This window comes from Pagrus major, chromosome 15, assembly GCF_040436345.1.
Source record: "Pagrus major chromosome 15, Pma_NU_1.0".
NCBI lineage: Eukaryota > Metazoa > Chordata > Actinopteri > Spariformes > Sparidae > Pagrus > Pagrus major.
In genome coordinates, this window is record NC_133229.1 from 6,462,421 (window position 1) to 6,485,496 (window position 23,076).

General features: G+C 40.8%; 1 protein-coding gene across 1 annotated transcript; it reads right to left on the minus strand.

Annotated features, from left to right (window-relative positions):
* Window positions 1-2,237: 2,237 nt before the first annotated feature.
* Window positions 2,238-22,833, minus strand: myofl (myoferlin like). The gene is made up of 54 exons (XM_073481508.1): window positions 22,692-22,833; window positions 22,178-22,233; window positions 21,957-22,048; window positions 19,706-19,814; window positions 19,438-19,534; window positions 18,836-19,005; window positions 18,352-18,480; window positions 17,896-17,958; window positions 17,718-17,768; window positions 17,518-17,548; window positions 17,073-17,188; window positions 16,840-16,966; window positions 16,642-16,745; window positions 16,489-16,557; window positions 16,356-16,399; window positions 16,186-16,268; window positions 16,038-16,073; window positions 15,682-15,806; window positions 15,475-15,588; window positions 15,035-15,212; window positions 14,223-14,347; window positions 13,987-14,096; window positions 13,586-13,778; window positions 13,307-13,462; window positions 13,080-13,211; window positions 12,756-12,919; window positions 12,214-12,328; window positions 11,077-11,179; window positions 10,837-10,976; window positions 10,574-10,738; window positions 10,213-10,300; window positions 9,976-10,053; window positions 9,641-9,822; window positions 9,397-9,555; window positions 9,207-9,308; window positions 8,397-8,558; window positions 8,123-8,288; window positions 7,967-8,037; window positions 7,857-7,871; window positions 7,677-7,775; window positions 7,214-7,342; window positions 5,620-5,775; window positions 5,398-5,489; window positions 5,099-5,269; window positions 4,833-4,981; window positions 4,430-4,569; window positions 4,042-4,130; window positions 3,871-3,966; window positions 3,621-3,762; window positions 3,404-3,503; window positions 3,106-3,299; window positions 2,911-3,020; window positions 2,660-2,807; window positions 2,238-2,544 (listed from the first exon to the last, which is right to left on the minus strand). Exons 1-54 carry the CDS (start codon window positions 22,777-22,779, stop codon window positions 2,506-2,508), a joined length of 6,162 nt encoding a protein of 2,053 aa, XP_073337609.1. The 5' UTR covers window positions 22,780-22,833; the 3' UTR covers window positions 2,238-2,505.
* Between the last annotated feature and the right edge of the window lie 243 nt (window positions 22,834-23,076).

Below are 23,076 nucleotides of genomic sequence, written 5' to 3' on the forward strand. Positions count from 1 at the left end.
TAAACACCCCAGCTGCTAGCCTTCTAATCATGAGACAGAAGAGAGGATAATTCTGTCTAGATGTGGACTGGAGATTACATTTTCCAGCAGCCCTGATTATCATTTATTGAATGTCTTATTAACTGCATATACATTTACCTCTGTTAAAAAAGGAGTGGTTAATTGACCAGTTGGTGGTCGTATGTTGGCTCAGGTTTATAGCCTATCAATCTATGCTATCAATAGAAGTTTTGGGCTATTTTTATGGAGGTAAAATGTCGCCATCTCTTGGTGAATTTAATTCATAACAGTCATATAAGATTAGATAAGATAAGATAAATTAAGAAAGGCTTGTTCCATTGTTGAAAGAGGCTGTTCATTTGATTTGTTCCTACTAATAAAGGTTGTAAACCTAAATGGCATTTCGTGATACAGTCATTTTGTAAATAAAATTCTGCTTAGGGCCCCAGTTTGGCCAGGGGCAGCCCTGCCACTGGATGTTACATTTGAATAAAAAACAGATGCTTGGTGTGTGCTATACATAAGACTAATATACACTAAAGTAAAGTGCAGTGAAACTTATAGCTATATATATATATATGTAGCCTATGAATGATATGGGAAAGCTATGGAGTATTAACAGTAATACACTTTAACTGCACTTTAACACTGATGTAAACTTTAACAAACACAAACTGTGACACAATAAACCAAAGTCTTACAACTGCCCTATTACTTATAAAGTGGATGGAAAACTAACAGCATTTTAACTGACATACAAGCAGGGAAACAGAGCCAACAGGTTAAAATAACACCTGAACAGGCCTGACGTTAACTTTCCAAATGTCCCTGATGAATTTAAGGTGCAGTAACATTAACTTACGTCAACTCAGCTATTTACTGATTATTAAACAATGCTACTATCGTCTGAAGTAAGCTAGCAAGCTAACACTCTGCTCCAACAACGGTAACTACGATCATTAAACTATTATATTCATTCACTTCATCACATTGACGTTACTGTACCTCTTTCTTTTTCACGTGTTTCTTCCTCTGCTTTCCTTCTTTTCCTTCCCTGGGCGCCGAATGGTTTCTCTCTTGGTCGGGTCGGATTCAGGTAGCTCGCCTCTGAGGGGGGCGGGGTCGAGAGGCGAGGGCAGGCGAGGGCAGAGGGCAGGTACAGTGCAATGAGCCAGGAACCCAGAAGAAAGGCCTCTCCAATATTTAATAGGCTTTGCTATGAAGTTATGTTACTGTGGGCTTATATTTCGAAATAATATAAGTAATAGCGCTGGTAAAAAATATTATTATTATTATTATTATTTTTTCTCCCCCGTTTGCGGCGCCCCCCGTGGATGACGGCGCCCTTAGCATTCGCCTATACTGCCTATGCCCAGGGCCGGCCCTGAGTGGAGAAAACAACCAAAGAGCAATAGCCATATACAGAATATAACAATATGTTCAGCATTTATACGTATATTAGTAGTCCCGACAATTTAACAGGACACTTTATTTTCTTTTGGACTTAGTTTAAATCATATTGTTTTATATGTTTATTTATAATTACTATTCAGGCTTCTCTTTCTTGCAGTCACATAACTGAGTTGTAATATGTGGTGCCTGTTTGGATTTTTGTATGACAATTTAAAAAAAAAAAAAAAAAAGCTGTAGATTTGACACTTTACATCAGGCCCTTGCAACTTCTTTTATAGAGGGACCAAGTTTGAAAAAAAAGTGATGCCAAGGGGTCAGACTCAATTATGTCTGACCTTTAAAACTCAGAATGTAATTCATCGTTTAAAACAACTTTTTATGTTTTTTCTCCACTTTGTTTATTAGTTTTCACAACTGAAAATGAAACATATATACACAAATAGAGGGGGGGAAAACAATACACCTTTTTAATCTGAGTAGGTTGTCAGTTTGAGTCTTGTAAATTCTCTCTGCTTAAACAGCCTGGTTTAACATTTTTTAATGAAATGAGATTATTTTTTAGATTATTAGATTATTATTTGTACATACCTAATGAATGGACTTATCCTACAAACAAAATGATCGAAGGGCTGAAATGAGGTTATTAAAGGGCTGCCACTTCAATAGGTCTACTTTACATGTAAACAACCTAAAATGGACAAAAGGAATACTTAGTTTTGATATTGCTAACTTACACGTTGGTAATAAGATTGAATTTTCTTATGTTAATGCTTTCTTTATATAGTTCACCCAGATGTGTGCAAAATATAACAAAATATGAACAATTTGCTTAAAACAAGGTTTATTAAAACATATCATTCTAGACATTCTTGGTTTGTTTTCTAAATTTGAACATAAAAAAGATCATTTACTACATATCAAGTATAATACTGAGAGTGCAAAAAATCAAAACAGACAGATCTGTTTATGTGAAAGGATAATGCTGGATATCAGTCTGCTTTGGCATCAGCAGAGGAAGTTCTTGTGTATTTCTGAGTAAAGTAACAGTGAAGATGACTGTAGATTCTGCAGACAGCGTCTCTGCATTGCTCCTTAGGAGAAGGGCTTCACGATCTTCATTGAGATGTAGTTCTGTGGATATGGAATAGACATTACAATTCACTCAGATCACAAAACACTGTGAAAAACAATTTGTGGTAGTTTAAGAAATATCCAAATCAATGATCACCAAACCAAGCAATCTTACCGGTAAGGAGTAGAACAGGATCCCCAGGAACAAGATCACCAGCAGAAGGATAATCGATAAAATGAAAATCCACTTGAACCTGCGCCAAACTATGAACTTCATGGTCTTGCAAGGGTTTGTAAACCAGAAGAATGACGTGTCAGGGCGGCTGTCAAGTAGTGAAGGACAGACACATTCACATAATGTTAACTCACATTAAGAAATTCATAGTACTACAAAATAATTTAGTTTTAAGGACTAAGATTCCTTACTTGGGTTGATCCAGTTTGGGATTCATGTTTGGCTCGTCTCTGCCTTTCCCAGCAGGTCTCTCATCCATCTCCTTCTCCTCCACTATTTCCAGTGTCATCTCTACTTTTCCCTGTGAAATTTTGAACACAGTCTTAAACAGTAACCAGAAAACAAACAAAAAAATGAAGTAAGGACTGTGCTGTGGAGAAACATACACCAATGACATGTTTCCCATCCTGCTCGATTGCACATGGCCACCAGCCTCGGACAGACTTCTGGGAGAAGAGTGAGTTGGGCTGTGGTCTTTTGGAAGAAGCAGAGCTTGTCATCCCTGGCAACATCTTGAGGTTGCACTTTTCTGGGCTCTTAGCAGGAGGGATCAGATTGAGTAGGTCCAATTCAACTGAACCTGCAACATAGATAATGAGAGAAAGTAATGATCATTATATTTAAATAGTAGCCCTAGCCTACCAGTATATTTATCATGCTATAATAAAACAATGCTGTTTTTACCTAAGTAGTCATCCAGTGAGAACTTGTCATTGTCCCATATCTGGACGATCAGTTTAGGAGGAGTCCTGAATTCAGTTTTGTCAAGGTTCCAAAAGTGTTCCTGTAAGAAGGCAGGAACTGTATTTAGATCTTTGCTGCCATTAAAAAATTGCAAAAATGACTTAGTTATGAATATCAATCATGTGATGCTTTGTTCCTGGACTATGATCTCACTCACTTTTCTCGAGACAACACACAGCTGTTCTGCAGGCAGGTAGTCGAACCCGAAGATGAACCTCCAGTTGAAATTTCCATCACCATCCAGGGATCTGTAGTGGACATCTGTCTTCTGCTTCTGGTCCTCCATACCTGGCATCCATCTAGGAAACATGTTGAATACAGATTAGCTATTAGCAAGTTCCATGGGTAGAAAAATGCAAATTAAAGTAAAATAAATAAGGGATTCAATTAAAAGACAAGTAACGTACCCTTTCACATAGATGTCACTCATGTTTTCTCCAGTGATGCTGGTTTCATCCAGAGTGACATCAGTTGTGTTCCAGACGATGGCTCTCAAGAAGTACCTGTTTTAAAAATATCATTATGTTTTATCCCTAAATGCATTATGACAAAATATTATATTATCGAGTGCCTCTTACTTCTTGGCTTTGCGTGGAGTGATATCACATGGAGGCCCTGGCAAACCAAGGCTCTTGGGGAAAACGTCGACCCACATTTGAATTTTTCCCTGCATTTGTGGAAAGGATAACTTTTAAGTAAAATCTTTAACACAACAACATTAAAAGGTTAAAGTAAGTGCTATATCATAGGCAACTGGGCTTGTTTCAGTTTCTTGAAGACGTTTCACCGTTTCAGCATCTTCAAGAAACTGAAACGAGTCCAGATGCCTACAATATAGCACTTTCCAAGCGACCTGGAAGACTGAGAACCTTCATCAAAATTAAAAGGTTAATTTCACAGAGCATTAAGTTCATACTTTATCACTTCTACACAAAAAGAATTCAGTGTCACTGCTGTTGTCTTAACCTGGGACAGGTTGGGTTGGTGGGAGCTGCACAGGGTTCTGGTCTCCACGTGCTCTGGTACCAAGCCCTGGCTTCTGAGGACATGCAAGGCCAGCCTCTCTCTGGCCGGGCCCAAGTGTGGGTGGATTACAGTGTTCGTCTCTGCAAAGGGCATGACACATCATAAAAGTCAAGGATGAAAGAATATTATGCTGCAGAAGATGCATATTAATATCAAAGATATGCAAACAGCCAAAATTAGAACAAAAAACAATGAGCATAGCATAGCATAGCATAAGGTACTGATAAATGGTTATAAAATAGCAGACAAGGCGAATAAAAACAAGACATTGTCATTGCGATATTATATTTAAGTTACAATACACATAAAAATATGATAATTGAGCATTTGAAAATGGCAATACCAAAATCTTGCAGGTCGTATTGTTTTCCCATAAAGGTCAGTGAGCTGCCGTCTCCCTCTATGCGTGCAGGAGGGACGCCCCTCACCTTAGCCACGCGCTCAAGGATCTGAGTGGGCTTCAGCTGGTCCCTCCACTTATTGATGCCTGAACTGAAAGAAAAATGTAGCTTTGTAGGTTTGACTTCATAAAGGTAAACACATTAAAGAAGAGGTCCTTGGCCTCCTTTGCATATGTGTCTACTGTGTACACAAAGTGGGCATACTTACACACAGTAAGTCTGTGGCAGGCCACAGCAGGACCTGAAACGAGACAGGAGTCTGTTCTCCAAATCGATGATGGTCTCACCCACTTTCTCATCTCTGCTCAGTAAGTCATAGTCATACACAGCAATCTTCAGGTCCTTGTCTTGAGGCAAGAAGCAAGACAGCTCAAACATCCTGGACAAAAATGGAGGACAGCATATAATGTATTTGTTTTTCCTTTATGTTAAAAATAATATTGAATGAGTGAATGAAATTAAAAAAATAACAAAAAGTTCAGTGAGCTGCACACATTGCTGTCTCACCTCCCAAACTCTGGATTAAGGGTGTTTGGTTTGTAGTTCTCTCTGTCATCCAGTGATTTCCTCCCCAGTGCAATCTTAATGTATGGGTCACACTATATAAAAACAAAAATTATCTTAACTTCAGGAGCTTCAATCATTAAAAAAAAAAATCTTATCATATTATGTTATATTTATATATTAAACCAGGGTGGTTGTTCAGTTGTAGCTTCATACAAAACTCACCATGCCATTTGTATCTTTAGGCTGCAGGTCGATACCGCGCACCACATAAATCCTGACCAGACACTCCTGCGGTCCACTCTCAGGAAGCTCTCTGAACTGGCGGGGTGGGGATGGCACCCCTGGGTCATCAGGCAATGGGTATATCTTGAATGAGCCCTTAATATCACCAAAGAGTAAAGCACCGTAAGTCACATAGCATTGAAAAGACAATTACATTCAGAGAAGAACTTAAGACCTTATCACTAATTTAACACTAGATTGTAGATTTTCATTCTACCTGACTCAAATAAACCGAAAAATATCTGATCACGTGTCCAACACATGAAGAAGTACTGGATCGCTTCATTCCGGACGTACAAGTTTTACCCTTCATTTCCCTTGCCCCCCACCAGTTTATGATTTTAAATTGAATTGACTGATGTTGTGTCTACATGTCCACACTAAAGTGCAACTTTATATCAACCCAAAGTTGAAACGTATCTTTAACTTACATGATCCAAGTCAAAACCTGAAACTGCTCTATATCATTCTTGAGAATATGCTTGGTGTAGGCTTTTAAACATTAAATTTGCTTGTGGATTTCAGCTTCAAAAGGACCACATACTACAGCAAACTATAGCTCCACAGAGATACCAATCTGCAGGCTCTGTTAGAATAAAATGTCTTTGTATTTGTAATCTGTATACTGTGACCTGTCAGTTGTATTATAAACTAATCACTGTAGTTTCTATAGATCCATAGAGCAGAAGGCCACCTCTGATTATCAGTTGATTGAAACAGGATCCGTAGAACAGAGGGCTACTCTGATTATCAGCTGGTTGAAAACAGAGGGACAAGACATCATCAGGGTCAAAAGTCAAACCCCCTAAAGTTCAGTATGCAGTTAGTCATGTGAGGCATACTGTAAGATAGAGGTCTCACATCGCTGAGTTGGTACAATTGAATATTGAAGGAGGAGTCTAGGGTTTAGGTTTTCCTCCCCTTTAGGATGCTGGCTGAAGACGGTTGGAGCAGCTAAGTGCCAAGAGGCTGGGACCAGCCTGTGCACCAACAAGGGAGAGCCAAGTTTAAACCAGGGCCGCTCCCCAACAGTTTTTGGACCAATTAGATAGGAACACATACTATATAACTTTGTCTAAATTCTAAGTAAGGCACTCTCTTTTGGGAAGTTGGTTGCAGCTAACTGCTTGCAGACTGCGATTGGCTGAATAAAAGGGGTCCATGTACATGTAACATTTTGGTGTCCTGATGCTAAATAAATACTTGTACTAAGGAACAATTCGGCTATAGAATTCTTCTATGCAAATCAACGAACACGCTGACAGCTCTATACATAATACTGTGCATACACTGTGTTTATGCCACCACAGCAATAGCATAGTTTTGATCTTCCCTGAACCAATATTGCAAGAGCTACAGTTTATCCTGTGCTATTTTGTAGCCCACAAATTAATTGATTGACTGTAATTGAAATTCAGAAATTGTCCACCAGAGGGCAGACAAAGGCTGTGCAAAAGCAACAGCAGTGATTGTTCATGTTACAATAGTTCAGGTAATAGGATGACGACACTTCCTCAAAAACTGATTTCTCTACCTTGAACTCTCCCACCACAGAGGGATCATCTTCCTCATCTTCGGTCTTTCCTCGCTGAAGTTTGAAAGTGCTGCAGAAATCAGTGAGACCCTGGAACTCTGCAATCTCTTCGAGTTCACTGTCATACACCTGAAAACCACATAACACAATACCACAACCCCATCACAGATAGAATTACAAATTTCAAACTTTTCTTATCATTTCAACCTAACTATACTTTAAGTTTTCACATAACTCCCACATTTGTTTTGCTGTTTTTCATTCTAAGAACTTCCTCATGTTTGACTGGTCTCATATGAGAAAAATTCTTATCCTTGTTTTGGATTATTGTACACTCTTATCTATACATTGCACTGTCTGGTCCCGACCCTGTAGTTAGCTGTAGCTTGTAAAACCAACCCATAACACAACACAGATGAAATCAGTTCTTGTGTTTTGGCAACGTGCGATGACATGTTCCCACCTGTAATTTGTCGTAACCCTTTTTCAGGTAAGGCCCACACTTCTCCTGCTCTCCAACAGAGGCATAGAACTTACTCCACCAGTCCACTGCTTCCTCCTCCTACACAATGGAAAATAATGCCAAATTTAGTATTTTTAGAGTTGCTGTCATTGGATAATCTGTGAAAGGAGAAAATCTCACCTTTTCAGCTTGAAGCTGCAAAGTGGGAAGAAAACAAAAAACACATCAATACAAATGAATAGATGTGAAAAATATTGTCACACACATTTTGTGACTGCATCATTATTTACCTCTGTTTTCACAATGGGTCTGTCATCGATGTCTATGACAACATCTCCCTGGGCAGCAGCTATCATTGCCACTGCAAAGACAACAGAAATAGGAACGAAATAAGTCTCTACTGTGTGTAGCCGAGTGTGTATGTATCTATGCATGTGTGTAAATACCTCTAGCAGACATGCAGACTTCATTGTTGATGCGATACGGGTCACAGCGGAACTCCTCAAGACAGTCGATGGTGCACTGACCCACGACGGGTTTCCTACCGAATGGTCGGTGGTCGATGATCTTCAGCACAATGGGAGGGGTGTACATCTCCTCTTTGGGCAGAAGCTGGGTGAGAAACCAAAGAACAGGCCATGTAAGAAAGTATGGACAATATAGAAATCAAACACTTAAAGGTGTCTGAATATTTAGTCTTGAAATTTTGAGAGATAGTACCACTTTGAGAAGCAGAACTGATCCAGGAAAGTTGGGGTTCTTTTTGAAGTTCCTGATTACGGCAGTTTGCACAATCTCACCGCCACATTCCACGATCAAACTGGGGGAGGAAACTGTGGCCAACTGGTAGGTCTTCATGTTCCTCAAGCCCCAAGTCAAGACCTGGAATCAAATAAATACACTGAAGTCACGTTACCACCCAGTGTGTCCGGAACTTTTAGTCCCAGGCACTACTTTTCAGGGAAATAAAAGGCTTCTTCAGCCCATTGTCTGTGTTTCCACCATGGTCCAATGACCTGTGAAAATTCAGCAAATTAGTCGATGATGATGATGATGTATGAAATAGTGACGTCTGTTTTCAAGCGTATGACTACACAACAACGAAACCTGGACTTCCCACATTTCCTTGGCCAATCAGAAATGTCCAGTGCTTCAAGCCCCACCCCAAAGTTGCTGTTCTTTTCGAACGTACTACACCCCAGTAAGGACTTTCTGGGGTGTAAAATAATGTTCCTGGAGCTTAATATAGACCTTGGTCCCTGTGGTGGAAACTATGGTTCTTCAAAGGTCCCTAGTCCATTGGGAAGTTCCTGCAGTCGAAATGCAGTTTAAGACACTGTTTTAAAGTATGGGTATCTGAATGGACTAACATGGTGGTAGCAGATAAGTGAAAGGAAGGAAGGGCGTTTCAGATAATAAATGCAAAAACAGCCGAAATGTCAGGGTTGGGCTGGTCTTGTCTGATCATGTTATGTTTGTGAAGGGAATTTATAACTGCTGGCAAAGCAGCAGGAAGGACTGATGGTGTACCTCAATCGCAGTGAGCTGCACTACAGGCCTGATTCCCTGTGGAACCATGTAGAGCTTCTCTCCTCGCCGAGGAGGCACCAGTGGCAGATCTCCATCGTTCACCTGAAGGGCAGAACACAGCGCCACCTCTTTAGCACGGTTTCATGAAGTTAAGACACAGTATGTTTACTTCCTTTAGTGTCTTCTTTACCTTGTCCTTCAGAAGGAGCTCTGCAGCCAGCAGTACCTCTCCAGCGCTGCGGCCTTTTTTGGTGACTGGGAACCACAGCAGCTTCGGGCTGACAGCCACACTGGGGTTCAGTTTCACTACTACGGGGCATGTACAGCAACCCATGGGCTCATCTTTACCCTTGTAAATAAAATACAGACATGTAGTAAAACCTGACTACATACTCCATGAACCATAGCTGCATTTTTGGATAAAATATACGTACAACTTGATCACTGTCATACAGCTCCAACACTACATCAGGAGGGTTCTGGGCAATAGTTTGCGGGTCTCCATAGATTTCAATGTCCTCAAAGATGAGAGTCTGATCCCACGTGGGGTTCAGGGTTGTTCTTATGATTTCTGTGGTCTTGCTCACATGGAGAAATGATACATGGACGTAGGGATCTGGAATGGACCAGGGTATTATTTTAATGTCAACATGTGATTTTTAGTGTAATTTTTAACTTGTAATCCTGGGTAGATGTCATGTATTTCTCTTTGTTTAGGCTTGCACTTTTTCTGGTTATTCTGAGACACAAGTTTTTGATTAACTTTTACCTGAGAAGCTGTCTTTATCCATGGCACAGAGATTCCTCGCCTGATACACGTACACTCGCAGATGGTAAATGTAAGACCCTGAAGGGAGATAACCAAAAACGATGTAATCTCACAATACACCTCCTAATTAGGCATGTAATTGTCCATGGTTTAGGGTTATCTTCAAGAAGGTCCGGTCAGGACTTTTGAAGAATGGTGACTGACCGGGAGTCAGCTTTATCTGATTGGACTACTTACTGCTAAAGTGGCAGGAAACGGTGGGTGTGTTGGCACCAAATACTTTGGCTGCGTCTTTTTTACTGGTCTTCTCGTCCACATCAACCCCCTGTTAACAAAAAGCAGGGTGAAGATCACAACACAGCAATCATATGGGATAAAGTGAAGAAAATTTGAGGGCAACAATGCAGAACTAAAATACACTTCCTGAGTTACTTTGCCAACATCTGACAGGAACATGCACATGCAGGAGAATAATGAGAGGATATGACTCAGATGGCATAAAGTAACTGTTGTTGCCATGACAACTGCCTCGTCAGGGGAAATTTAAGAATGCAACACATTTAACAAATATTTCTCAGGGGACTTTTGTTAGACTCACTAATGCCCCTTCCAGTCTGAAGATGGCAGAGGCCCCGATGCGGTCTGAGGGGACCATCTTTCTTCTCCAGCGGCGGCGGCGGAACGTGTCAGAGGTGCGCTCCTTCCTGTGGAACTTCCAGCCAATCAGAGAGGAGTACTCCCAGCCTTCCCCTGATTCTCGCCTCTGCAGAAGAAACAAGAAAAGAATGAGAAACTACACTCATACAGTAACTTCTCCCCCAAATCTTTTCCTTTTCGCATCTACCTCTACCTCTTCCTCACCTCAATAGTTGCCGATTTATCAGATATCTTCTTCCGTGGTCTGACAAGTCTCTTCCTGCGATGTATATGGTACATTTTCTCCGCTGCAACCCAGGATTTGGGTTTATCATCAGGAGGAATGGTGATTCCGTATTCCCAACCTAGTATTGTGGGCAAACACACAGACAAAGTTAGACTCGGAGTATTTAAAAAAATATATAGTGCATTTTGATTTGATCACATATTTTAGTTTCACGTTACCTCTCTCATCTACAGCCCTGTTGATGTCAAAGCTCCACTCATCCTCCCAGGCCCATCCAGGCGGACAGTCAAACTCTCCTGGGCTTTGAGTCTTTTCTCCATTCTACACAACAGAGACACTCTGTCATTCATTTATGTGGTTCATAGCTGTATATCTGAAGTATCAAGTGGTTCAAAACTTCAAATCTAAAATTTTTGATAACAAAAAATGATTGATTAATATTCAATAAAAGGAAATATTCTTGTAAATGCATAAAAAATATTGGCTGATTACAGCTTCACAAATGCAATGAGTTCTTTCAATATATATACTCCTATTAATAATTGTAATGCATTAAAGCTACTACAAGGAACTTTTTTTATTGTTATTCTTATTTTTTTATTCTGCTGGCATCTGTGGACCAGATTACAGAGCAGGTTTCTTCTTAGGCTGTGAGAGTCCTCAATTCAATTTCAGCATCTTGCCATAAAAAATTGTTTTACTACAGTTTTACAACAGTTTTCTTTTTTTGGCTACTTGGGGCCTGATGAAGTCCAAAGTTCACGCTCCTTTTAGTTCTGTTTTGCTCTCAACCAACTCCAAAGGGAAATATCTGAAGTTTTAAATGATACATGCTCAACTACGTCCAGCAGCTAACGTAGTCTATCAGACTTTTGTTTCTGGGCAGGTAATGTACAGTAGGTTTATGAGATTTTTATCTGAAAACATCTGGAATAAGATTGAAGCGACCCATTCCATATTACACATAGTTATTTAATTCATAAAAATACTGAGAACAGCAGCTTCAAGTTAATCTGGCCTTTTCAGATCAGGTACCCAAAATGTCATAACCATTAGTTTCCCTAATGGAAACTACACATACTAAAAAAGACTGGGTGACATCCATAAAAGGCCATATGTTTATTTTCATCAGTGCAACCACAAAGCAACCCACCTGTCTTATGTACATAATAGCACAGGAGACACTGATAACATTGGAACCTAACATGAATAGACAGGCTTTTGTCCTGTTATCTTCTACATTTTTAACATATAAGTGTGTGTGTGTGTGTGTGTGTGTGTGTGTGTGTGTGTGTGTGTGTGTGTGTGTGTGCGTGTGCGTGTGCGTGTGTGTGGTTGAGAACAGTCCTTCTTACCACGTCTGTGTAGGGCTCTGCAGCGGGCTTCCACTCCCCACCGATGAAACGTGTTTCATTCTGAAAAACCTCATCTGTGAACTCTGTGTGGCCCGCATCAGCTTCTGTCAACAGGCTGCAGAAAACACCAGCAAATGGTTGATGAGAAGCTTTGTGACTCAGACAGCAACTATGTGGGACCTTGATAAACAGAGCGGAACAGCTTCGAAAGACGAGCTAAAATTATTTACAAGAGCCCCTGTGGGAGAATCTAAGCACTTAAGAGGTAGGAGGCCCTCACGAGGGAGGTAGACCTCCTTAAACCAAAACATCGAAATTCCTTTGTATATCCTGTAATTGTGTTCGTATCACTGTTCTGTGCTGTGGCTGGTACAAGCACTGATTTATTATTGCTGCCAATTAAGAGAGGATGAAGCTGAAATATGAACAGGATTCTGGAGCATGCCCAACTGCATGGTGATAACAGGATGTTTGTACTTGAGACTGGACAAGCCATGAATCACGAACCACTGTGTGAGTGTGTGTGAGTATCTTAAACTTACCATCGCTCAGGGTCAACAAACCAGTCTCCATCCCATTCCCACCCACGTGGCGGCAGGAAGCGCTCTTGTTTGAGTTTCACCTTTCCAGTCACGTCTGAGAACTTGTGGCGACCAACCAGGCCTGTGGTTCCCCACTTCCCAAGCACATGGGCCTGATTCTCATACTGCACAAAGAAAGCCAGTCAAGTCAAGCACTTTCACTTCTTGATGTTGTTTAATGTTATGAATAGTTAGGAGACCAGCAGGTGTGTTTGAGAGCAATATTTCAGACAAATCAGATACAACACAGCTGAAATCAGATTAATGTTAGCGAAGCTACTGTACCATTTCAGCATACACACTGAAGTTTCCCTCTGAGAAGCTGTTGAACTTCTTCTCATGAGCAGAGAGACCGAGCCACATGTTGACCCGCAGCTGAACAGGGATCTTCACACCTTTGTTTTTGTCCATGGGGTACTGAAAAACAAAGATGATGTGCATGAGAACTCAACTTAATGACAAAATAACATTTTTAAAAAGGATGTGTTATTGGATGTTGAATAGTTTTGAACCTGCATGAAGATGGTCTGGGTCCGTCCACAGTGTTTGCCACGTGCCTGTTCGCTGAAGTTGGAGTACAGGATCTCATTTGCTGGAACTCGAGCAAAAGCCACCCGCTTCTCTCCTCTTAACATCCAGATGATCACATCTGGCATGCTGTTCTGAGGCTGATGGAGACACACAGCATGTCAGTTACATTATAATGTTTCATTGACATCTTTTTGAGCTACTTAACATTATATTTTTGCAAGATTTATAGTACAGAGCAGACTAGTTTTATTTGTCCTAACCTCTTCTGCCAGCTGCTTGATTCTGTCCAACCAATCTTCAATGTCACCCACAGTAGCCTTGACATCTGTGGCCTCCTCTTTCATGCGAATGGCCATCTGTGTGATACCATTCACGGCAGCATCACGCAGGGTTTTCATCTGGAGATCCAGAGCAGTCACATTGGGTTGGCCCTCCAGTTCTGGAAGCTGGAAACTGTCGAAACGTGTCGTTTAAAGTAATGTTGGTTTGAAATTTGAACACAATGTAAAAACAAAAAAAAACAGAATTCAACCCAATCAAACACTTGCAAATGTATTTGACCTAAAAACTACCCACACTACAGTTATCCTAATGACATGATCATAGCATTACATCATACAGCACAGAGATCCAGTGGAGGATCTGTCTGGTCATGTCTTACCTGTTAAGGTCTTCAATCATGTGGTTGATGAGTTTGAGCCAAATCTCCACCAGACGTGTCTCAGGAACTTTGGCTAAGATGGCTGTTTTCAAAGAGGTGAGGTGAGACTCCTTTAATAAATCACAAAGACATATACAAGGACATTACTCAGCAGAACTACCTGTGTAGACATGTACAGTATTTGGGAATACACTGTTCCACTGTTCCACTGTGCCACTGTGACTGGTGTTACTCACCAGCCTCTCAGCGATGAAGAGGAGAACGTTGACAGAGTCCAGACGGTGGCTTATGTCCTCCCAGTATGAAGTGAGAGTCACTACAGGCTTGGTGTCAGCCCAGGGCAGGTAATAGTAGTGATTACCTGTGCAGTACAAAATAAATATACCCAGTCATTTTAATTACAAGTTGCAGAGTAGACCACATACTAACATTGGCTGACAGTGTGGTGCTCATTCTCTGTGGCTTCAACATGACCCTTTTTAAACACCGACTTACAGCATGGTAAACAGTTTTGCTAAGTACTGTCAAGTGTTTACTGTTAAAGTAGAGGTTTAATGGTATTCATTTAATATGATTTTCAACAAAACTACCATTAAACAGTAAGTATTAATGTTGCTGGGGTCAACAAAACAGACAAAAGAAATAAATAGCCTGGGATCATGGGAGCTGTTGTCATCATTATTAAGCAACCACCATTGCCAATGAAAATCTATCTACATGACTCAGGCATGAGGTAATGTTTTAGAGTTATATTTGCATTGTGTTTAGTTTAATTTGCCAGCTTCCTTCCTCACTCTCCGAGTCTCTCCTGGGAGTTATAGCTACAGGCGACCGAATGAAATGCATCTTTAACTTGAACAAAATTCCAGATTTATCTGGGTTTGAACACTGTTGAAAACATCCAGAATAATGTAAGTACACAACTTAAAAAAATATATCAAATCCTGAAAACAAGGTCATGTGCCAGGAAAGGAAGTTAAAACACCCTAGATTATAAAATGGCATGAAGTTGTGAAGTCATCTTCAGATTTCTTGCAGACTTTCGTACCATCAAACACAGCAAAGCTGTACTGGGTGGTGGACGACAGGGGTTTGCAGGTCGAGTCCAGCTTGTTACCATAGTTACCGATGCTGACCTCAAACTGGATTGGCTCTCCTGGCTCTTGGAGCATGCATGCACAGTGGAACACAGCACACAGAGAGAACTTCCTCCTCCGCTGGTATTTCTGCATTAAAAAGGATGTGGCCGTGTTAGTGGTGAAGTTAAAGGTTTAACCCTTTCTTTGTCAGTTACAGGTGTCTGACCCAGATTACTCTTTAACTACTGTAGTGTTTTCTGTCGGGACACACAATGTCATCACACTGTCAAGTAATCAAGCAATACAAGACAACTTACAGATCTATAACCTTGGGCTATGTGTCTTAAGGGTTGTTATATAAATCAAATAGATAAGGAGATAGCAGTATTTACAGTGACTGAGTGTATACCTGTGCCACCAGGATGCCATCACTGGAGATGTCGTCCACATTCTTATCAACCTTTCCATCCAGCTGAGTGGACAGTTCAACAAGGACCCTCCCCCTGTAGGCGACCCCTTCACCCTGAAACGGACCAAATGCAGATACCTCATGTAGACAGAGTCATGTGTCCATACATACTGAGCCCTCAGCACTGGGCTGAAAGGGTAGTCTCACCTTTCCAAAGTTGAGGTCCTCATACGGATCGGGCAGGCCAGTAAATTCTCTTGGGCTACCATACAGGTTAACATAGCAAGGCCCAAAAGCTGGGAGAAAACCAATCTCTGATGCTGCGGTGCTCACTGCAACACACACACAGACGCTGTTTAATAACCTGGATAGTTTCAAGGCATTATTTTGATTGTAGTGGTAAAATAAATCTAAATATCTACTATGTAGCATGAGCTTAACCATTGTGTGTGTATTTATAAATATTATAGTCCAATCTGACCTCAAACTATAAAAGGTTAAAATCAGAAGTTTTTAGCTGTGATGGTAAAACATCCACAAGCAGATGAGCATTTCTTACGTACATTCAGATACTGAGTTGGAACCTTCAGCCCGTGCATCTGTTTCCATTAGAAAAAAAACACATAACACGTTAAATGTCATGTTGCAATATCAAGATTTTAAAACATTGAGTCAAAACGATCATCACAAAAATATAAATAACATAATCACCTTCAACCTCTCCACCAGAGGAAGACATCTGGCTCAGATTTAAAAAAGTTGTTCCTATGGCGTCATCCCTAGTTAGACGATCCCTGCCAAGAGTAAAGTGGCACGTCAAACATTGTTTGTGACGTGACTGTCACATGTGCAGCTGTGTGCGAGAGAATTTTAGCTCTTACCAGTCATACAAAGTCAACTTGACGCGTTCACACATGGACGGGAACTACAGAGGCAGACAGACGCATGTGTTCATTTGTGCTGAAGGTTACATTTGAATCTCAATCATCTTACTGTTATATATATCTTTCATACCTTGACTTGCAGATTGATGAGTTGATTCCACTCTGGATTTGCGTTTTTCTCAATGATTTTGGTGCACAGCTAAAATAAAGAAAATACCAATGCATAAAGACAATATTGTGAATAAGAGCATTAAAAATGTTCCTTTTACTTAAACATGAATACCTTCTTGCCAGCAAAGCTGACTTCCACATATGGATCCACCAAGTTCTTCTTATCGCCATCGCCTCCAAAGACCTGTTTCACCGTCTGAACAAAGGCATCATCCACTGCAATGCAAAGTAGATTATAAATACAGGGTTTGTTCAAGAGGAGTTCACCGCATCAAACTACAATAATTACAGGAATTTATGGGTCACTTACTCTGTGGTATATCCTCGGCACGGTATACTTTGAGGCTGAGTGTGGCCGATCGCATTGTGACACCGGCTGGCAGCAGAAGATTGCTTTCTATGTCGTCCTGCTCCTCACTTATCTCTCTCCTCTCACTCTGGATCCAGATATCATAGAGAGTTTGTAATGGTCTTTTTCGATACTGAGCTGTAATCTGTGTCTAGTAGAAAGACATTTGATGGCAAGTAAGAAGGTACACTCACCGGTTGCTCGTCCCCAGTGCCCACAACAAATATGCTGACTTTCAGGTATCCTCTGGCCCCTGAGCTGGAGTCATCCGGATCACTCAGGAGGAGCCACTTCCTCATTATGGCATGACCTGGACAAGGTACAATTTTGTATGATATATACAAACATATCTTTATTTTTAGTATGCATTTTACATGGACTACAGCTGCAACAATTAATCAATTTGTTGTCAACATTTAAATCATTCACCAACTATTTTCTTAGTCGATTTCAAAGAAGAATTCTCTAATTACAGCACCATTAAATGGAAGTTGAAATATTATATACATATTTTATGTATTATATAAACTGAATATCTTTGACTTTTGGATGAATTAATACATTAGATGAGGTCATCTTTGGCTTTGAGAAACACTGCAATCTTTCACAATTTTCTGTCATTTTATAGCTAACACTGACCTGGTTCATCGTAGATGTAGCTGACATCGAGCTAGAGGAGCAAGAAAACAAAAAATCTTTGAACATTTTTGAAATCTGTCAACCTGCTGGTAATAAAAGCCACATTTCTGCTACACCGAGTCCCTCCTAGTGAGTGATTAATCCCTACAGGTCAAAATTCTGAAACAAATAAAGCAGAGATGAGGACTTAAAAGCACTACCTTGAACTCTCCCATTAGACTGTCAGATCTGACGGAGAAAGAGTCATAAACCTGTCAAGACAAACACAGCGTCACACCCTCAGCAGATGTAGAACCCCAATTTTAAAAGCACATAATTCTTTTATTTAAAAAAAAAAACACAATAGAGAAATAGATTAAAAAAGAGTTGTCAACGCACCCGGAGACTAACAGTCTCATCAAACAGCTCTGAGGGGAGCATGTTAACATTGTAGAAAAACATCTGGGGATCAGAAACAAGTCATAAATTAATATGTGATTCTCTTGTCACTGTACACACAAACATTTTGATGTCAGACATACTTGTGGCAAACATTTAGGACTTACAGTTTAATAAGCTGAGATGTTTATGCTTTGGAAATAACTGAGGCAAGCGAAGATGTATAAGAGAGGAATTAGATGCAAAAGAAAACCGAAGACACTGCCGTCAGGCTCCAGTGTGAAATCACCGCTGCAGAGAAGAGATAAATACCCCAGAGGGTTGTTAAAGCTAATGGGGATTTAGTGGCAAAGAGTGAAGATGATGTTAGAAGATGTTAAATAGACAAGCACTATACAAGGCAAAAGTGTGCTAAAGTAATTTGAGGGATTTTTGTTGTGGTGATGGACGCATTACCTCGTCAAAGAATGGGTTATTTCCCCTTCTAATTCTCGTCCTGTGGGTCTGTCCGCATACGTTCACCTTAACCACCGGCTTGATGTTGTTGCCAGGCAGCTGGCGGCCCTCGATGACACGAACACGAATCTGGAAATTGCGAGTAAAAGTGAGGCAGCTGAACAAACAGCGAGACAATTTATGTGGCTGCTTTTTGATAAGGTTGATGTATTTGTGTTGACAATTACCAACGTATTCAGTACAGACACAGGAACAGAAATATGTTCCTAAAGAAAATCATGGGTGTGAAATTGTTTGCACTGATGCAAAACCAATGCAGGGATGTTCACATTAGCAAATCTCTAACCCCCTCTATCTAGTAGGGATAAATTCATTATCTCTCAGCTGGCTCAGCCTTCAGTGTGCATTTGTCATTCATGTGATCAACAAAAAGAACTGTCTTCTATATTATTCAGGAACAGAGAAATCAAAACTCAGACAATACCTGGAAGTCCTGAGGCTTATTGGCCAGCGCTCTGTGCCTTTTACGGCTGAGACGGACTGCCTTGTGGCCGGCCCTCCCAGGCTGGTTTGGTGAAGTGGGAGCTCCGGGACCTCCACCCTGTCCTCCTCCATCCACATCTCCCTCCACCTCATCAGTGTCTTCATCGCCTCCTGCGGTGCAAAACCACAGTATTTACAACGTTCTCTGAATTGCTGCACACTTTGTAATGTTTTCTCAGCTCGATTTGTATCCATCAAAAACAGACAGCAAACACACTCTCACTCGAGAAAAACCTACACCCAGTGTGTGATGTTTCTGTTAAGCTCCGAACAATATGGCAGACTTTTTTTTAACCAACCGCAAAAGCATTAGCTGGTGAGTCTGTCTGTGTCATCATGGCAAAATATGTTCATGGAGACCAATTTTGATGGTGGGAACTACCACTGAAGCAGTTTTGAGTACTTAGCCAGGTGCTTGTATGTCTTTCTTTCTGTCACATTTCAGGTGTGCAGATGACAAATTACATGGAATTACATTTACATTACATGGAAAAACATAATCCAGCGTGTTGGTGTTGGTGTTGGTGTCAACAGTGTGCTTACCAGCATCTGCATAAGACATGTCTCCATCAGGCTGATCATTAAGGTTTGGAGTAGCGTTGGCAGGTGGCTCATATCCAATGATCAAATTAATTGTAGCCTGAAAAAAGTTAATGTTTCTCCATGAGCATTATACTGTCTTGTGTCTAATATCAATTGTATCTCATAAGAGTGAGTAAATCCCACTACTTCCTGCAGACCTTAACAGATAACAAGCATGTCGGTTACATATATTGGTGCAATGAATCTGTTATTGACTTAAAGTATTCACCCCAACAGCCTGTTGTTTCTCACTGAGCAAGGGTACGTTCTTGGATGGGAGCGACCTCAGTTGACCACTGGACAAGTCTCTCAGAGAGATTTTTGCAGAGCCAATGAACCTGAGAAGCAATCACATACATAATCCTTTGGTGAGACAATCATAGATACATCAGCAACTGAATCACTGCAGTGGGAGGAACCACTGAAACAATAAGGACGATGCTTTAGTTCCACAAACTGTGACGAACTTGTGAAATTACCATGAGGGACTTGGACACAGTGTTTGGAGCTGTAATTACTCGTCGCTGTGGATGGTTGACGGTTTCTACTTCCCAGTTTCACTTCTTCACATATAATGACAAACCAGGCAACAACACCTACAATATTGTTTTTTCTACCAAACAGAAGTCATGTGGCAACAGTGATTAATAACCACATTGGACTGCAAGAGATTGGGCTTTTATTTTTTGGGTCCATCACAATTTGAATTAATTCCTTAATTGTGGTTATAGGTGGATTATGTATTATGTCACACTGAATCCAAAATGTTTTCCTAGTGAAAAACATCAGCTCTGCCTAGCTAACTTTGGCAAAAGAGTAATTTGGGAGCATCTGTACCATCCCTCAAGAGAACGAATGGGACTTTGCTGTGTGACAAGGACCAGCTGGTTACACAGGCCAGCCCTAGAGACGACGAAGGCAAAGAAAAAGCAGAAAGATGGAAACAATTATCATCTACCACAGGCATGTGCTGGCTGCTCTGTACCCACTTAAAGAGTGGACAAATAACAGAGCCAAGAGGGCGGGCGAAAAGGCAGTGTTAAGTAAGCAACATGAGAGCCGGCAAAGTCATATTCATGATTATGCTTCTTCTCTGTTTTTCTCAACAGCTGTGCCATAATCTAACATTGCACAGACCCTAAAAAACTTTGGTTGTCCTCGGAAAGCGAGGTCAGCTATGGAGATTAAGACAGAGAGGAAATCTGGTTTGACATTTAACTGTCTCTACCATTGCAGAGGCCACATGCAAGGTCTGGTTTATATACAGTAGATTAATGTCTGTTTACATAACTCTCCTACGAAACGAAACAGAACTGTAAAAACTGATCCAATGAAAGAAAAGGAACTGACTTCTTAACCACAGGGGATGGTTTTCCTGGCATACGGATATATTTTCCAGTAGTTACTTATCATTTTCAAACAAAGCTAATTTGGGAGTAAGGCAAAATATTTGCCAAACAAACTGAGCAGTCTGCACTGCCTGTCGAGCTGCTTTAGATGTCTTATCTTGATAGCACCACAGAAAAATTAGGCTCTCTGAGTCACATTCCTTTATATATTTCCCTACTGTAGATTACAGATGTGGGTGAGATTTCTGTCGCCTGCATGTTAAAGCAAGCACAGGACAGGAGTCCTCCATAATCAGCTTTATACTATGTCTAAAGTTCATTTTGCAAAACATTACACTCTAAGCTGCTAGTAGTCATCACAGATGTGCCAATGACAAGCCAGCGCAAGCTCTCTTATTCACCCTCCTCATGTGTTGCAGGCGGTGATCATGGAAAAAAATCTGAGTGCATTCGTGGCTGAGGCAGACACCCCTCCACCCTCACGCAAGCCCTTGTGCTTCCCTCAGAATAATTTATATTACACACTATCAGTCACTGGAGTGACTCAGTGGAAATGTTATTATTTGTTCTACCTTTCTTGCCTGCACTGCAGCAAGACCTCGGTAGAATATGCTTGCTTGAGCCGAACAAACAGATTAACAATAGAAAATTAAGCAGAGTAATAAAAAACAGGTGTGAGTCTAAAAGGAAAGGTTAAAAAGTAGTGAATTTTCTTTCCTTTTAAGGCAGCATTCCCAGTAGGAGTTGGAGTGCTATTGTGACGGAGACAAAGCACCGTCTTTCCTGGCTCTGCAAGTCTTAACACGGTCACACTGAGTCCTGTATAAACAGCTCAGTGAAGTTAAAATATGCTATTCTTCTACTTTGGAAGAGATCATAATAACTGTTTTACCGTGTAGTTGTTACTGCCATGAAACAAGCACTTGAACAGATTATACTCACAACTTTTAAAAAGGTTAACATCTGAGGTCATTACCTGTCCTACTTAGTGAAACATGGGGTGGGTTTGTGAGAGGGTGAGAGGTGATACTGCCTACACAGGAAGTGGTCTTCACTGAGTTGTGTTACACTAGGCAGAGGGGATTGTGACGCAGTTACTTTGACACCTGTCTGATGCCTTCATTGACCTACTTGTCTTTGCCGATTGTTTCATAGTCCTTTACAACCACGTTGATGAATGAAGATGCATCCAAGGGAGAGCCTTTCAGATCAAATTCAAGCACCTGTAATTACAAAGACATTTACAATCAATCACCAACATACAATAGTTTTAACTGAGGCAACAGCAGCTCTCATTTCCAAAATATACATATCCACATATATTTAACAGTTAATTTTAATTCCCCACTTACTTCATTCCAAACAGGATTCAGTTCATTGTCAATTGCTTTGGTTTTCTTCTTTTCACCTGTGAGCACAATGAAGGTTAACCAGATTTATTGGAGAAAGCCTCGTGCTACTATATTAAACACATATTTTGGACACAGACGAGCTTCTTCCAACAAAAAATTACCAAATCAAGATTTTACAATGTGCTAAAACTGAGAAAGCCTTAATGCAGTAAGGCATTTCATTAGTAAATAAAAAATAAAGGACAAGCCATGAAGCCATAAAACTCCTCTGGGGACAGAGGGGTACTCTGACCTTATAAGGATGTACTCTCGGTTTTTAGTCTTTATGAATCACTGTCAAAATATTCAATAAGCTCTGAGAAGAGATGAAAACTGTAAACTGCTTAAAAACGTTATTTAGAAACTGAAACACTATGTGCATGATCAGTCTGACTGAGCAGAGTTAACAGAGCATGCAGCAGTGTCCCTAGATTAAAAAAACAAAGTCAAAGTAACAATCAGTGAACCCTCTCACCTCTGAACACAACCCCAGCTATTGGATCTGGGTTTCCAAGTTTCTTTTTGGGGATCCCACTTGCGGACTCAACAACGACCCGCAGCATGGTTAGAAATAAAATCCAGATTAATGACAGAAACGAGTCATATTCCGCAGAGAGAGATGGAGCCCTCACAGAGGGAACTGAAACACACAGATGTGTGAGGCAGAGAGGAGTGGACACGGGAGGGCAGCCTCACCATGAGTCACAGGCATGAAACACAGCAGCCAGCCTCAGGAGGTGAGCTGGGTTAATGGGCGGAAATATAAGTGTACTCATCCACCAGCCATCGTCTCAGCTCCTCATTTCTTGTACTGCAGCGCCCCTCAGTGGTGTGACGACGTCATGCATCCTTTCAGTGCT

What these genes read in the sequence shown, in the direction of transcription:
- myofl (XM_073481508.1), bottom strand. Translation starts at nt 22,779, where the DNA reads ATGCTGCGGGTCGTTGTTGAGTCCGCAAGTGGGATCCCCAAAAAGAAA. An exon ending in CTCTGGTGGAGAGGTTGAAG is followed by an intron (nt 16,074 to 16,185) that starts GTGATTATGTTA and finishes TAATGGAAACAG; the next exon opens with ATGCACGGGCTGAAGGTTCC. An exon ending in CTGTGGTGGGAGAGTTCAAG is followed by an intron (nt 5,776 to 7,213) that starts GTAGAGAAATCA and finishes GGTGATATTAAG; the next exon opens with GGCTCATTCAAGATATACCC.